The following is a 13,779-nucleotide window of genomic DNA, read 5'->3' as shown; positions in this document are numbered from 1 at the left end:
GGGGGGGGTCCTGGGCCGCTTCCCGACCCCCCAACCCACCCCTCCAGGCCCACGAAGCAACCAGCTCCCCGTGGCCCGCAAGCTTCTCCCCGCTGCCCCGGGGGGGGGGGGGCACAGGTGAGGTGTGAACATCCCCTTTATTGTGTTTTAAACCCTACCTCCTTCCCTCAGGCACAGGACCACGCTCTGCTGTCCTAAACTTCACTCCCCAGGGTTTTACCTGGGCTCTCCCATCACTCGCTCGTAATTCCCCTTCTCATCGATCCCGTTATTTGTAGCTGCTCAGTTTCTGGACGGTTCAGGGAGAGAAAAAAAAAACACCCACAAAAACCTCCCTGCGTGTCACTTGTTTACCATCCCCTGGGTCAGCCAGGTAGCCCTGTGCTGGGGGATAGATGCTCTCAGGGTCCTTAGACCTGGAAGAGCTTTTGCCTGCGGGTTTCCCGTCCCCACGCAGACACGAGCGAGGCGTTCAGGCTTCGCGCTCCTTCCGTCATCCTCTTCAGGTACGACAGGCTCAAAACGCAGATTAAACCCAATGAATTCTGCCTTAAAACGTAGAAGCTTTCTAAAACGAAACGCGCTTCTACGTGCGTGCTAAACTTTCCCCTGATCTAGGGCAGAAGTTTCAGCCTTTTTGCATTCTGTTTATCATTTTTTTCTCATCCACCCCCCCAACAAATGTTTCGGAGAGGCTGCTCCTTCCATTGGAAGCCTCGAATCGAGTGGAAAGTTTGTTGGTGAAATTGAGCTGGTAGTGGAAATCGTAGGAGGGGGAGAGCAGAGCGGGCGAGGCTAAAAACAAGGGTGGAATTTCAAAGTTTCTCCTTTTTCTCAAATTTTATGACGATCAGCCTCAAGAGCGATGTCAGGAATTGTGCGTTACTGGGTGCGTTCGTGTTTTTAACTTGTTCTGTGGTTCTTTTCCCCAAGAGGCGAATCCTGTGGTGCTGCAGCATCAGCTCCTGGGTTCTCACTAGCAATGAACTTCAGTGATTTCCAGAAGAGCGCTAACATCCGTCGTTAGGAATCGCAGGAAACGGGACTCTAGTTTCTTAGGCTGTTGTAGTAGTTTCTGGCTGTGGAAACAGCTGCCTCGCTAGGTCAGATTTCAACTCATTTCTTACCTCGCTTGGAGGAAATTAAGGGAGTTTTAAGAAAACTTATTATATACAAAGTGTCTGAGTTCATCGGGGTCCAGTCCAGAGTAGGAGCGGATTGGGAAGCCAGCCCCCCCCAAACTTGGGAAGATGCCTTGGGGGCTCCTGCAGGTAGCTCGGGAGAACTCTTCCCCGCTCATCGGGCGCTGACATCTGGGTCTAATTACAATTAGATCTGGATTTGTAACAAAATCAAAGTTGTCCTGTACGTAACATTTGCAGGATTGGAATTGGAGGTATTTCTGTGCTGTAGAATGCCGAGTCCATACAGCAACAGCGGCTCGAGGAAATGAGCTTTCTTGATTTTATCCTAGAAAATTCCTCAGGTCCTGAGCCCCAGCTCTGTTTGTGAAACAAGTAGTGCAGCAGGGTCCCGATTTCTGCCCAGCCCCTTCGTGTTACTTTATGGAGTTGTATCAGCGTTACTCTAGTGAAGCACTATTTGGGCTGTTAATTCTTTTTAATTTTTGCTATTACACCAGTATCTGGGGCAATTTATACATAAGATTGGCCGGGCTCGCTTGCAGTCTGTGTTACCTGTAGAGCGTGAAAGGTAAACCTGGGTCTGTGAGCTGTACGCAGCGATGACTGGTGAGGCTGGAAGCAGCCAACTTGGGGTAAATTCTGGTGGAAAAAAGCAAAAGTAAGCATCAGTCTGGTTTCCTTCTGAGTGAAACCCATTGCAAGTGGAAGGACTCCCAGAGCAATGGGGTTTGGTGGTGAGCTCTGGAATAATCGAGGCGTGAGTGACATTCCCCAGCAGTGTTTTGGAAAGCACTGGTTACTGGCCAGTTTTGATGGGTACTTGGTGGTGAAATGAAGTGAAACAGCTGGTGGGTGGATGCAGATGATGATGACCTTCATCTCCATCACCTTCAGGTACAGAAGCTCTTTGCCCCTCTCCTGTTAACGCCTTTTAAATGGCACTTAACAACTCTTGGGGTTACCACAGAACATCAGGGTGTTTGGAGGACTGGGATTGCCCCTGTGTGGTTGCAGTTAGAGGTACATCAAGAGTTCTATTAAAGATGTTTGGTCAAATTCATGACTGAATCAAGCAACTGCCGATTCTTAACACTGGTCGCGTGGGAAGCGATGTTACGGACGCCGACGAGCCGATCCCAGTGGGTGCGAGACGGCTTTTTGAAGTTCTTGCCAGAAGCCTGCTCGCATCCGAAGGCGATCTTGGGAAGCTGTCGTCTTCCCCACAGCAGAAATCGGTCCTTCAGGACGCGAATGTGTCTCTGCTCGAAGGCCCCTTGGCTGAAACAGAGGAACAAAGTCCAGGAATTTTAACAAAAGGACTTCGCTACCCCAGCTGGGCTGTCGGAGGGGGTTAGTTCCCTTCGAAAATGGCTTCTGGGTTGGGAACAAGCTGTTGTGATCTTTGGATCAGTTGGTTGAATTTTAGGAGTTGCAAGTGTAAGTTTAAAGCAAGTTGCAAGTGTAAGTTTATACTATTTCTTCCTGATGAAGTAAGTGAAGAGACTTGGTGCAGCTACTGAACTTGTATTGATCCCAATTAAAAGCAGGCTTATTTACCTCGGGGCTGTAAGATGAATTTGGGGTAAAAAGTGTATGGCAAAGCGTTGCTTCTGAGTTGCCTGCAGGTAAGCTGTCACCTTTCTTGACAGCCAGGTGAAGGCAGCCCAGCTCTGCACCTCACGGAGTTCTCTCCGCTTAGAGACTTCATTTTCCCAGCACAGGCTGCTCTGGCGGGGAGCGCATTACCTTCAGCGTGCTTTGGTTTAGAAATACAAACAGGAGCTTTGGAAAAAAACAGTTTTAATACGAAAACCCTCTTGGGAGTAAGGACCCAAAAATCAAATTCTTATGGCAGCGAACAAGAAGGAGGAAGGGGAAAACCGAGCAGTGGGGTGTTGTTGCTTCAGGGGGGGGGATCGTAGGAGGGAATGGCTCACAGCGTTTGCTCTGTGCCTGAGCTGGTGGATGGTAAGTGAGCATGTGGTGCTCGCTAAGCTGCCGGGCAGGTAACGCAGAACCTTCTCTGAGGGAGCCTGTGCGCACTGGGGGGCAGAGCTGTGTCGCACCTGGCCGTGGTTGTTACTGTGAGCACTGAGTGTAAGTCATCGGGAGCAGAAAACTGGGCTTTCGCTCACGAGTTTGCATACTTCTAACTTAATTTCTTGCTTCCAGTGATGGATGGCAGTTATTTCTGTTCCTGTGTACTTTCAGCAAGCAGGCTGTGGGACGGACCAGCCTGCCAGCATCACTGACTGGCTTTCTGTTGCTTTCAGATTGCAGAAAAGTGTGGTACTGGGACAGTCTTTTTGGTGGGAGGATCTAAATCGGCACATTTCAAACGCTTGGGCAGAGATTTGAAAGCAAAAATGGTAAGGATCGGGAGGTTTCGGGCTCGCGAGGTGTATATCCACCTTTCCGTTCTGGCTAAAATGGTTTTTAAATCCCTTTTCAGCGACCAATGCGTATTTTTGTGAACGACGACCGCCACGTGATGGCCAAACATTCGGCCGTTTACCCGACGCAGGAGGAGCTGGAGGCCGTTCAGAATATGGTGTCCCACACGGAGCGAGCGCTCAAGGCTGTGTCCGACTGGATCGACGAGCAAGAAAAAGTCAGTGGGGAGCAGCCAGAAACAGAGTCCATGGAGACAGCAGGCGAAGAGGAAAACAAGGAAGGAGGGTAAGGAACGTCACGGTGCGCGGGCTTGTGAAGGGCACGGTTGGGACTGACGGCACCTTCTGATTTAGATCAGGAAAAATCTGCTCGCTGAAGGTGGAAAAGTTGTTTTCTCTGGCTGTGGGATTAAGAGGAATTAACCACCGCAGGGTTGAAGTGCCTTTTCCCATGCGGGTGTGGTCAGTCCGGGGGGGCGGGGGGTCGTGTGTTGTCTTGAAGTGTTGCAGATCTGTCCCTCGGCTCGGGGTGGCCATCAGCACCTCCCCACCTGCTGTTAATTCTGGGCGTTTTGGAGCCCCCGTGACCAGAGCCCGTGTGTTTGCAGGGACCAGAAGGCCTCAGAGCAGCTGACCAGGACCCTGCGGGGCGTGATGCGCGTGGGGCTTGTAGCCAAAGGCCTCTTGCTGAAGGGGGACTTGGATCTTGAGCTGGTTCTTCTGTGCAAAGATAAACCCACCACAGAGCTCCTGGAGAAAGTAGCTGACAATCTCGGAGTACAGCTTGCTGTGAGTAAAACCTCCCCACACTTGCGTGTGCTTGCGGCAGAGCGAGTGGAAGAGCTTTTAAGTGGTTAAAAAGACACTGAGGACATTTGTTTTGATCCCTTCCTCTTGGAAAAGTCATTTTCACAGGCGTGTGGCCTTACTCTGGAGTCGCCTTGTGAAATAAACTTCTCTGTGAGCCGAAGTTTTGTTTATAGACCTTGGTTTTTGTTGGGAGAAGCTGTTTGAAATCGCTCAGAAGCGAATTAAGACGATAGTTAAGTGGGAAAATTATCTTGCAGGCTATTACTGAAGACAAATACGAAATAATCCAGTCGGTGGGTGACGCCGCCATTGTAATTAAGAACACAAAAGAGCCGCCGTTGACGCTGACCATCCACTTGACGTCGCCTGTAGTCAGAGAAGAAATGGAGAAACAGTTAGCTGGAGGTATGGCAGACTGCAAACGGCCGACAGTCGGTTGGCAACCCGTACATTTCTGTTGCTAATTCGCTGTTAAAGCGTGCTCTTCAGTTTCAGCCAAAGCGGCAACAATTATTTTTGTGCAAATTCAAAATTCCGTAAGAGAAGACCAACCTCATGAGATCACGGTTACGGTTGATTTGGACCAAGCTTCAGAAACTGAGTAGCACCTTTCAGATGGGATTTTGCTCTTTTTTTTTTTTATCCTTTTAATTTTTTTCCTTTATTTTACTTGGGCCTTTAGTTCACTAATATGTCATCTTGTTGTATTAATCTTGTTTCGTACCTAGCCATGTAAGTGGCCTGCACAGTGACATAAAAATATAAACCAGATACGTTTAAGAAAAAAAAAATAAAAATCTCGAAGGCTTCTTGTTAAATGACTTTGCATGTACATGAAATTGGATGTTCCACGCAGTTTGTGTTGCAGCAAGAATGATAAGTGCTCTGGGTCTCCTCGATTGGCTGTTTCATCAGCTGAAGTTCAGAATTCCAGACAGCGATGCAGAGTTTTGGATAAAGTTAGCTTCTCCGTTGGCTCTCAAATTCCCTTTGGAATTGGCAGACGGTTTTTGGCGCGTGAATTACGATGGCTTCTGTCTCGTAGGCGCCGTGCCGTCGAATTGGTGGCTGTCAACCTCTCGCTCTGTGCACTAGCCTTATCTAAAACCCTGGTCTTGAGAAACTTTGCGCTTTTTCAAACCTTATCTTCAGTTTTGCTGCAGCACAGACTGGGAAATATCTTTGTGCTCTATTGACTGTCTTTTGGTTTTGATATCTGACCTCGTCTACCAAGCCTTCTAGTTTGTCAATTTTAGGGACGCTGGACCTTTGACCAACAGGACGCTCTCTGTCACGGGTTGGGGCCAGGGCAGTCAAGCCTTATGGGCGGAGGGGGTTCCCTTGATCCTCACAAAGCTTCTCCCCCCACTCCTCCGCTACAGCGAAATGCAGAGTGGGGGGTTCTTTTTATCTTAAATTTCCCTTTGTTACCTATTACCGGCCTCCTACGCCACCACTTCATTCGAGTCGTAAAGGATTTCTGTCCTCTCCCACCGAGCTTCACGCCCCGTCTCCTCGCAGAATAGACTTCAGCCCCTCCCAGTTAATTGAACCTCCCCCCTCGCTGCAGTTTGCATTTCGAAGCGAGGCCGCTAGGCGAGCGCACTGCAGACCCCTCCTTCCACGGTACAGGAGCTAGATCAGGATCTTTTGGGAGCCTCAGCTGCCCGTTAGGAAGCTGCCTCATCCCCTCTCCGCCTGACAGATCCCCCTTGGTCAAACTGTGCCTTGTCTTCTTATTCCATCCACGAATAGAAACGCTATCAGTCACCGACTCCCCGGACGTTCTGGACAGGCAGAAATGCCTTGCTGCCTTGGCGTCACTGCGACACGCCAAGTGGTTCCAGGTTTGCATTTTGTTCTTATATTTGTCTTTAAGTAGAAAATTTGTAAAGTCTTTTGACCGTTTTTGTTTTTTTATTTAAAATACTTTAACGTCGGATGATAGTTAGACGTGCTGAACTTAGCGTCTGTCAACGGTACAGTTGCTAAAGAAGCACTTAAGTGAATTAAATGGTCGGCAGGAACCTTTTTTAAAGAATAGATGCATAGCTGCTGCTTTGTGTTAAGAGTAATGTTGCCTTTGTACACGACGGTTGTTGTTCTAAGTGCTAAAATGGTGACGCGAAATACTGTTTACCCTTGACAAAGTAGCACCACGAAAATGAATGTCTGCAAACGAGCAGTTTGGGGGTTTTTATTGACTGTGTGTCTGCTTTTGATTCTTATTCTAGGCCAGGGCTAACGGGCTGAAGTCGTGTGTCATAGTGATACGAGTGCTGCGAGACCTGTGTACTCGGGTTCCTACTTGGGCGCCTCTGAGAGGATGGGTAATGCTCCTTTTTTTTTTTTGTTCGTTTCTTGGGGATTTGGTGCCGCTTTCCCTGAAGCAGCGTTGGGCTCTTCACTCTGCACGTGGCCCATGTCCCAAGTTAAGAGATTTAAACGGTGCGAGCGAAGCTTCTGCCCTTAGAGGTTGCATCTCGGCCGTCCGCGGCGTAAATCGTTTGAGCGGTTCGTTTCTGCAGCGTAAAAATCTCATCGTTTGGGAAGAGGCAGCAGCCTCCAGCCCCGATCGCAGCGCGAGCGCCTGCCGGGCTTCTCTCACTCTTCCAACCTGTCTTTCAGCCTCTCGAGCTGCTGTGTGAGAAATCTATCGGAACTGCCAACAGACCCATGGGCGCTGGCGAGGCTCTGAGGAGAGTTCTCGAGTGCCTCGCCTCGGGGATCGTGATGCCAGGTTAGGTGGTTCTCTGCATTTACATTGCAAAGCGAAGCCGAAATGCGGCGCGGGCGGAGCTCCCAGGCGCGGTCACCTTGCCGTAGCGTTCGAGAAGTCCCTCGTGGTGTGTGCGGGCAGCCTAGACTCGGAGCTCAGACAGCCCCCGGCGTAGACGGGTACTACGGTACCTTGCCGTTACCTAGGGCACGTGAGTTCAGAGCTACGGACCCATGACGTTAAACCCCCCCGTAGAGAGAGGTTCCAGCTTCCACGAGCGTAAAATTTGCTTCCCTGAGGGGTCGTGACCAGCCTCACTGCTAATTGTACGTGTGAAATAGCCCAGGCGAGTTTCACAATGTTGGACATTGGATGGATCATGTCAGTCCGTGTTCTCCGAGAGATGAGTGTTGATTGATGCCAAGGGAATACTTAGTTTAGTTTCTTTAGAAACACCAGGATAATTCTCTGCATATCTTCCTTGTTTCCTGCCTTCAGATGGTTCTGGTATTTATGATCCTTGTGAAAAAGAAGCCACTGATGCTATTGGGCATCTAGACAGACAACAAAGGGAAGATATCACACAGAGTGCTCAGGTATAGTTTTGACTACAGATGTTACGAAAACTTAATCAGTTCAACTGACTCTGAACTTCCATATTGGTTAATGGTAGTATAGTAACCTCACAGAGGTCGCTGTTAACTTTTTTAATATCTAGTCAAGTAAAAGAAATACATATGGGTCCCACACCAATAAGGAATTTGTAGCTTGGCCAACCAGAAGCAAAGTATCAGGTTTTAAATAGTGACTTGCTACCACGACCCGTATTTTGGGTTGAACTGCAAAAATTCAGAGAGTCCTATTTAAACTGATGAGGATTTCTGTGTAGGGGTGGGTAGAATGTTCCTGTCTGAAACTGTGCAGGGAACAGAGAGTGGTGGAGCCTCTTGCGCGTCCCGGTAACACATGTTTAATCTTTCTAGCACGCTCTGAGACTTGCTGCTTTTGGCCAGCTTCACAAAGTCTTGGGGATGGATCCCCTACCCTCCAAAATGCCCAAGAAACCAAAGAACGAAAACCCCATTGACTATACTGGTACGTACTCGGCAGAAAAACCAAACCCAAATCACCTTTCCAAGGCTTTTGCTGCTGCTGTTGCTGAAAACTGGAAGACTGAGGGGGTTTTTGTTACTGCTGTTACAGTCCAGATTCCTCCCAGTACAACGTACGCTGTCACCCCAATGAAGCGTCCAATGGAGGAGGACGGAGAGGAGAAATCTCCCAGCAAAAAGAAAAAGAAGATTCAGAAAAAAGGTATTGAGTTAACGAGAGGTAGGTACAAATGGCTACCCGAGAGCTGTTCGCAGGCCGAGGCGGGGGGCAGGTTGTGGAAGAGCTCTTGCAAGGGTTTGGTCTTGGGTGATGCTGTAAATAGGGGTTACAGGGCATGTGAATTTTAAAAAAACAAACAAAAACCAACACCTTAACACTGTAAGATTTTTACTTGGTATAACTTAAACTCTCACAAGGAGGAAAATGCAGAACTTGTCTGAAATTGGTTATGTTTGTTTGAAAGAGATGATAAACAGCCACAAACTTTTAGTTTTTTTGCTTTGTTCAGAGGAAAAACTCGAACCTCCCCAGGCCATGAATGCACTGATGAAACTAAACCAGCTCAAACCTGGCCTCCAGTACAAACTTGTCTCTCAGACTGGTCCCGTTCACGCTCCGATCTTTACGATGTCTGTGGAAATTGATGGCAGCACTTTTGAGGCATCGGGACCTTCCAAAAAGACAGCCAAATTGCACGTGGCAGTGAAGGTAAGAGCCGGGGGTGTGCCAGCTCCTGCCAGAGGCCTCTCCTTGGGAGGCGGTTTGATTTCTGACCTCGTTAAATTGCAAAGGGGCAACTAAATTGATGGTGATGGCAGCCGGGTGTGAGGAGTGTCCCAAACCCCTCAGGACAGGGAGGAGGGGAGCCAGACACCAGTGTTGTCTGCTGTGTGTGGAGTCTGGGGGCAGAGGACTTCCCAAATCTCAGCGTTTGGGGAATGCCTGGCACCTGGACTGAACTCAAAAAAGGATTCTTGAGCAGTGCTGTTGGGTGTTTCCCCTGAAAGGTGAGCGCCACTCAGTAACCTACTCTCCTTGCTCTAGGTGTTACAAGATATGGGGTTGCCCACAGGAGTGGAAGGCAAAGAATCTGGGAAAGGAGACGAATCAGCAGAGGAAACAGAACAGAAACCAGTCGTTGTCGCTCCTCCTCCTGTAGTAGAAACTGTCTCGACGCCCACTGCTGCCTCCCCTCCTTCAGATCAGACCCCAGAGGTGAGCACGGCTTGGGGGTGAGACAGGCCCCGCTGGGGCTGTGGGGTGAGGTGGGACACGGTTGGAAGGGCCCGGTGGCAGCGGGTTGCTCTGATGGTGTTTTGTACCGTTCAGGTGCCATGGTGGTACAACTGATGAGGTTAAAAAATCAGGGCAGCTCGTTCTGAGCTTACCTCCTTCAGATCTTTTGCAAAATACACGGTTTGGAAGCGGCTTGAGAGACCCTCGTTTTGTTGGGGTTTTGTTTTTTTTTTTGTGGGAGTTTACATCACCGCTTCTCTACTTCCAGAATGTGAAACAACAGGGACCAATTCTGACGAAGCACGGCAAGAATCCCGTCATGGAGCTGAACGAGAAGAGGCGTGGGCTGAAGTACGAGCTGATTTCCGAAACGGGCGGCAGCCACGACAAGCGCTTCGTCATGGAGGTGAGGTGACCCCCAGTCCCTCGTCCCAGCTCGGGTGTCTCTTACCAGGGCTCTCAAGTCAGAATTAAAAATCATAAAATCACGGGATGGTTTGGGTTGGAAGGGGCCTGTTAAAGATCGTTGAGCGGGTGGGGACGTTTTCACAGCATCAGGCCTCATCCAGTCTCACCTTCAGCCCTTCCAACTCCTGGAATTATCTGTAGGCACCACAAAAAAATGGTTAATTTTCCCAAGTGGCAGCTTCTGTTCCTGCCCTTTCTGCTTACGTGCACTGACTTAATCCCTTCCAAAGGTGGAGGTTGACGGGCAGAAATTCCAAGGAGCCGGTTCCAATAAAAAGGTGGCAAAAGCCTACGCTGCTCTGGCTGCGCTGGAGAAGCTCTTCCCAGATGCCCCCGTTGCCATCGAGCAGAACAAGAAGAAGAGAGCCCCCGTGCCCGCAAGGGGGGGCCCCAAGTTTGCAGTAAAAGTAAGTAAATCCACAGTTCTACAGCTTCCTGGTGTAACTTAACAGTTTTGTAGCGCCGTTGTCTCCTGCTCTGTGGTTTTCATCCCTTTTTGGGGAGGGGAAATATTTTAAGGTGTGGAGGGAAACCAGGATCTGCTTGAAAGCATAAATTCATTGAGTTTTACAGAAAACAGCCTGTTTTCTGGAGATGACCCTTACTGGGTGCCTGCCCCCCTGTGTTTCGCTTAGCCCCCTCCTTTCCGAGGCAGGCGGGTACCCGGCACGTTCCGGAGCTCCCGCTGTCCCCCCCCTGGAAAAGTGGGGGGTTTTTTGTTTGTTTGGGGGTTTTATTTTTTTGTCACCTCGGGGGCCAGGTGGTGCATTCTGCAGCCGGGTGACACGTTTTGGTTTTTTTTTTCCTCTCTCCCCTCAGCAGCACAACCCGGGTTTTGGGATGGGAGGCCCCATGCACAACGAGGTGCCTCCTCCCCCCAACATGCGTGGCCGTGGCAGAGGTGGCAACATCCGAGGCCGGGGCAGAGGCCGGGGGGGCTTCGGTGGCAACCACGGTGGCTACATGAATGCAGGTGAGATCCGGCCCCTTCCCACCCAAACCAGTATTTTGTCTCGGAGCGTGACGGGAAACACGAGGCCTTTTGTCTGCTTCCATTTCCTTTTCTTTCAACATTTTTTTTTTTTCTTTGAATCTAGGTGCTGGCTACGGAAGCTATGGTTACGGAGGCAATTCCGCGACAGCAGGCTATAGTAAGTGGTTTTCATCTTAAATTTGGAAACTCATCGAGCTGCTGGGGGTGTGAGACTCGGCGCGGGTTGCGCCGTGCTCGTGCAGGAGCCCTCCTAAGGGGGTTTCTCTCTCTCTTCTTTTTTTTTTTTTTTTTTTTTTTTTTTTTTTGAAGTCATGAAAGGTGGCTTGTGTGCTCGTTAAAAAGTTAAAAACGCGAATCCAGGTGACTTCACGTTTCCTCTAAAACTGTGAATATTTTAAATTTCTCTGCTTTAAGCCATGTGAAGCTATCGGCCACACTTTTGAATGTGATTTCCCTGAAAATACCCAGCGATTGGTCTTGAGAAGAAGCCTTCATTGGGGGGTGACAGGAGCAGAGAAATCTAAAACATGACTTTTTCAAATGTGGCGCATTTTGCCATCTTCAAAAGAATTCTAATTTTTTCTCTCTGCTCTGTCTCCCCCTTTTGTAGGTGACTTTTTCACAGACTGCTACGGCTATCATGATTTTGGGTCTTCCTAGATCATCTAAAAGTATTGCACAAAAAACAGCTTTTTACTCCAATTTTCTCGAACTCCAAAACCCAAAGTGTTCGTGCCGTGTCCCCGTGCTTCACTGGGTTTCTCAACAGTGGCTTTTCACCGCAGCTTGTCTGAAACTCTCTTAGCCTGCAGAACTAAGACAGTGGCAGTTTTTATTGTGATTTGCCTTTGAACTTGGTTGTATCGATGTACACAACAGGGGGAACCAATTATCCGAGAATGTTTTTGTGCACCTCGCACAAATTTCCAAGCCAGCTCCGTTCAGCGTAAAGGCAAAAAGCCCATCTTTGCTTTTTATGGAAAGCATTACTTTATTTTTAAGAAACTGAAGTGTTTTAATCGACCTTTGTCTTAATTTACAGCAGGTTTTGTACAAAATTTTGAGCCTTTTAATAAATCCCAGCAATTGGGTACACGCCTCTCGATATTGGGAAGACTTTTCAACATCTCTTGAACGTAGTACAGCCCAGCTTTTTAAGCATGCAAAATGTTGACTTGTACGTGGAAACCGTGTGTGCTAAAAATTTTAATCCTACATCCTCTGTAACACGCTGGTGGATTCCCGCTGAGGGGTGTGACTTGTCGTGGCTGGTAGCTAGTGTACTCACAAGGTATTGTAATCGTGCTTCCCATCCTGCCACAATAAACATCCAGGCGTTAGGGGTTAGCGTGGACACGTTAGTGACCTCGGAAACGCACCGATTCCGTCGTTAACGCGAAATCCGCCTCCTCCTGAGCCACACATAAAGGGCCAAAAGCACTTAACGGCCAAGCTGGAAAACGCTCGTCGCCCTAAAAGTACTTTTAATCGCCTGGAGAATTAAATCTCACCGGAATCGGGGGGGAAAATTTCCCAATTGGCCAGTCGAGACCCCGAGTCGCTGAATTCCCGAGTGTTTGGTCCTTTGTTCTTGCTGCGGTGGTTGTTTTGCAAACTGTGTCGTGTTTTGTCGCTGGTTTTAGCCGCAAAGCTGCACCTCTGCCTTCATTTAACTTGGGAGGCTCCACCACCTTTGAGTTAACTCGGTACTGAAACCAGCTAAAGGAAAACAAAAACCGTTGGCTGTGGAGCACCAGGTTGTGGGTTTTTTTTTTTAAAAAAAAAAAAAAAGTCCAAGGTGTTTAGTGGATACTTAAAAAAAGAATTATTATAAGGATGCATGCCCTATTTTTTTGTAGAGAGCTGTTGTTTGAGATAATGACTTTTTATACAAGGGAGATCCTGTCCCGAATGAGGTGGCAAAACTGCCCCTTTTTTAAAGCGACTGCGTGTTAAAGTAACACCTCGTGTGCTGGATATTTGTATTCTTTAGCTTTGATTTGGGGAAAGTCGAACATCATCCGATGTCAAACAGCATTAAAACTTCATAGTTAAATATGAAGTGTTGGTGTAAAATGGAAATTCCACGACTCGACTTGGGAGACACCAACTGCCAGCAGCTGCAGCTTGAATTTAACGTGGTGCCAGTCGGAACCCCTCGCTCTGGAGGAACCCCCCACGCCCCGACCAAGGACGGGGAGTTCGGTACACGTGTCTCCTGCAGCCAGGAGATGTTTGTGCTCCCACCGTGGCATTTGGGGCTGGAGATAAATCGATCACAGAACCTCGTTTCTGCGCAGCTAAAGCGTGATCTTCTGCGGAAGAGGAAAAACCAAAAATCTTGTGTAGAAATGTTACTGTAGTGCAGGGGGGGGCGCAGACAAGAAACGATTTAAACGATCAGAAAATTAAAAAGTGAGGTGCGTGGAAGAGCTGCAAACACCGAATGTAGGAACTGAGCCGGGACTCGCCTTCCCCCTGCCTCATCCCCGTAGTTTCACGCGGGGTTGCCCAAGCAAAGGGCGTGAGATTTTACTCTTTTTGACTTCTTTTTAATTAAATTCTCACCCACCTCCTCTGTTCCAGAGGAGGCGCTGGCCAGTCTTTCCCTCTTTTAGAGGTACACGCCGTTACGGACACTGGGGCAGGTTTTTAGTTCGATTCTAGTGTCTTCTGTTCCTTGAAAATTAGTTTCCAGTAGGCCAAGTCTGCCTGTAGAGCAAATCTTCTCCCACTGAGCTCAGCACCGAGACCGCCCCGACGCTCAGCTTGCAGCAATTGGGCGGGGGAAAGAATCACTGGAAGAGCTTGACTGTAGTCCTCTTGATAAATAAAAAGTTAAACCTGGCCTAACTTTGGCCTCCGTGCAGTGCTGTCCCATCTGGCCTCTGGGGGGTGTGC

General features: G+C 48.9%; 1 protein-coding gene across 3 annotated transcripts; it reads left to right on the top strand.

Moving 5' to 3' along the window:
- The first annotated feature begins 158 nt into the window (after positions 1 to 158).
- Positions 159 to 12,652, top strand: ILF3 (interleukin enhancer binding factor 3). 3 transcript variants are annotated; one of them, XM_026867590.1, is made up of 18 exons: positions 159 to 506; positions 3,419 to 3,514; positions 3,598 to 3,824; positions 4,147 to 4,327; positions 4,606 to 4,753; positions 6,104 to 6,195; positions 6,583 to 6,678; positions 6,977 to 7,088; positions 7,566 to 7,663; positions 8,051 to 8,162; positions 8,271 to 8,381; positions 8,689 to 8,888; positions 9,225 to 9,395; positions 9,685 to 9,822; positions 10,115 to 10,291; positions 10,707 to 10,857; positions 10,982 to 11,035; positions 11,489 to 12,652. In XM_026867590.1, the coding sequence occupies exons 1-18, from the start codon at positions 396 to 398 to the stop codon at positions 11,536 to 11,538; spliced, it is 2,325 nt and encodes a 774-aa protein (XP_026723391.1). In that variant the 5' UTR covers positions 159 to 395; the 3' UTR covers positions 11,539 to 12,652. The 3 variants fall into 3 exon arrangements, with proteins under 3 accessions (XP_026723391.1, XP_026723389.1, XP_026723390.1); XM_026867588.1 differs by having other exon boundaries at positions 160 to 506; positions 8,271 to 8,399; positions 10,704 to 10,857; XM_026867589.1 differs by having other exon boundaries at positions 161 to 506; positions 10,704 to 10,857.
- The last annotated feature ends 1,127 nt before the right edge of the window (positions 12,653 to 13,779 follow it).

Source organism: Athene cunicularia, unplaced genomic scaffold (genome assembly GCF_003259725.1).
Source record: "Athene cunicularia isolate RWA unplaced genomic scaffold, athCun1 SCF_84, whole genome shotgun sequence".
NCBI classification, from domain to species: Eukaryota; Metazoa; Chordata; class Aves; order Strigiformes; family Strigidae; genus Athene; species Athene cunicularia.
Note: the sequence above shows the minus strand (reverse complement) of the source record. Positions and strands in the feature narration are given on the sequence as shown.

Coding starts and splice junctions, on each gene's coding strand:
- ILF3 (XM_026867588.1), top strand. CDS start 396: ATGCTCTCAGGGTCCTTAGACCTGGAAGAGCTTTTGCCTGCGGGTTTC. Junction 507..3,418: donor CCTTCCGTCATCCTCTTCAG/GTACGACAGGCT, acceptor TGTTGCTTTCAG/ATTGCAGAAAAGTGTGGTAC. Junction 7,664..8,050: donor ATATCACACAGAGTGCTCAG/GTATAGTTTTGA, acceptor TAATCTTTCTAG/CACGCTCTGAGACTTGCTGC.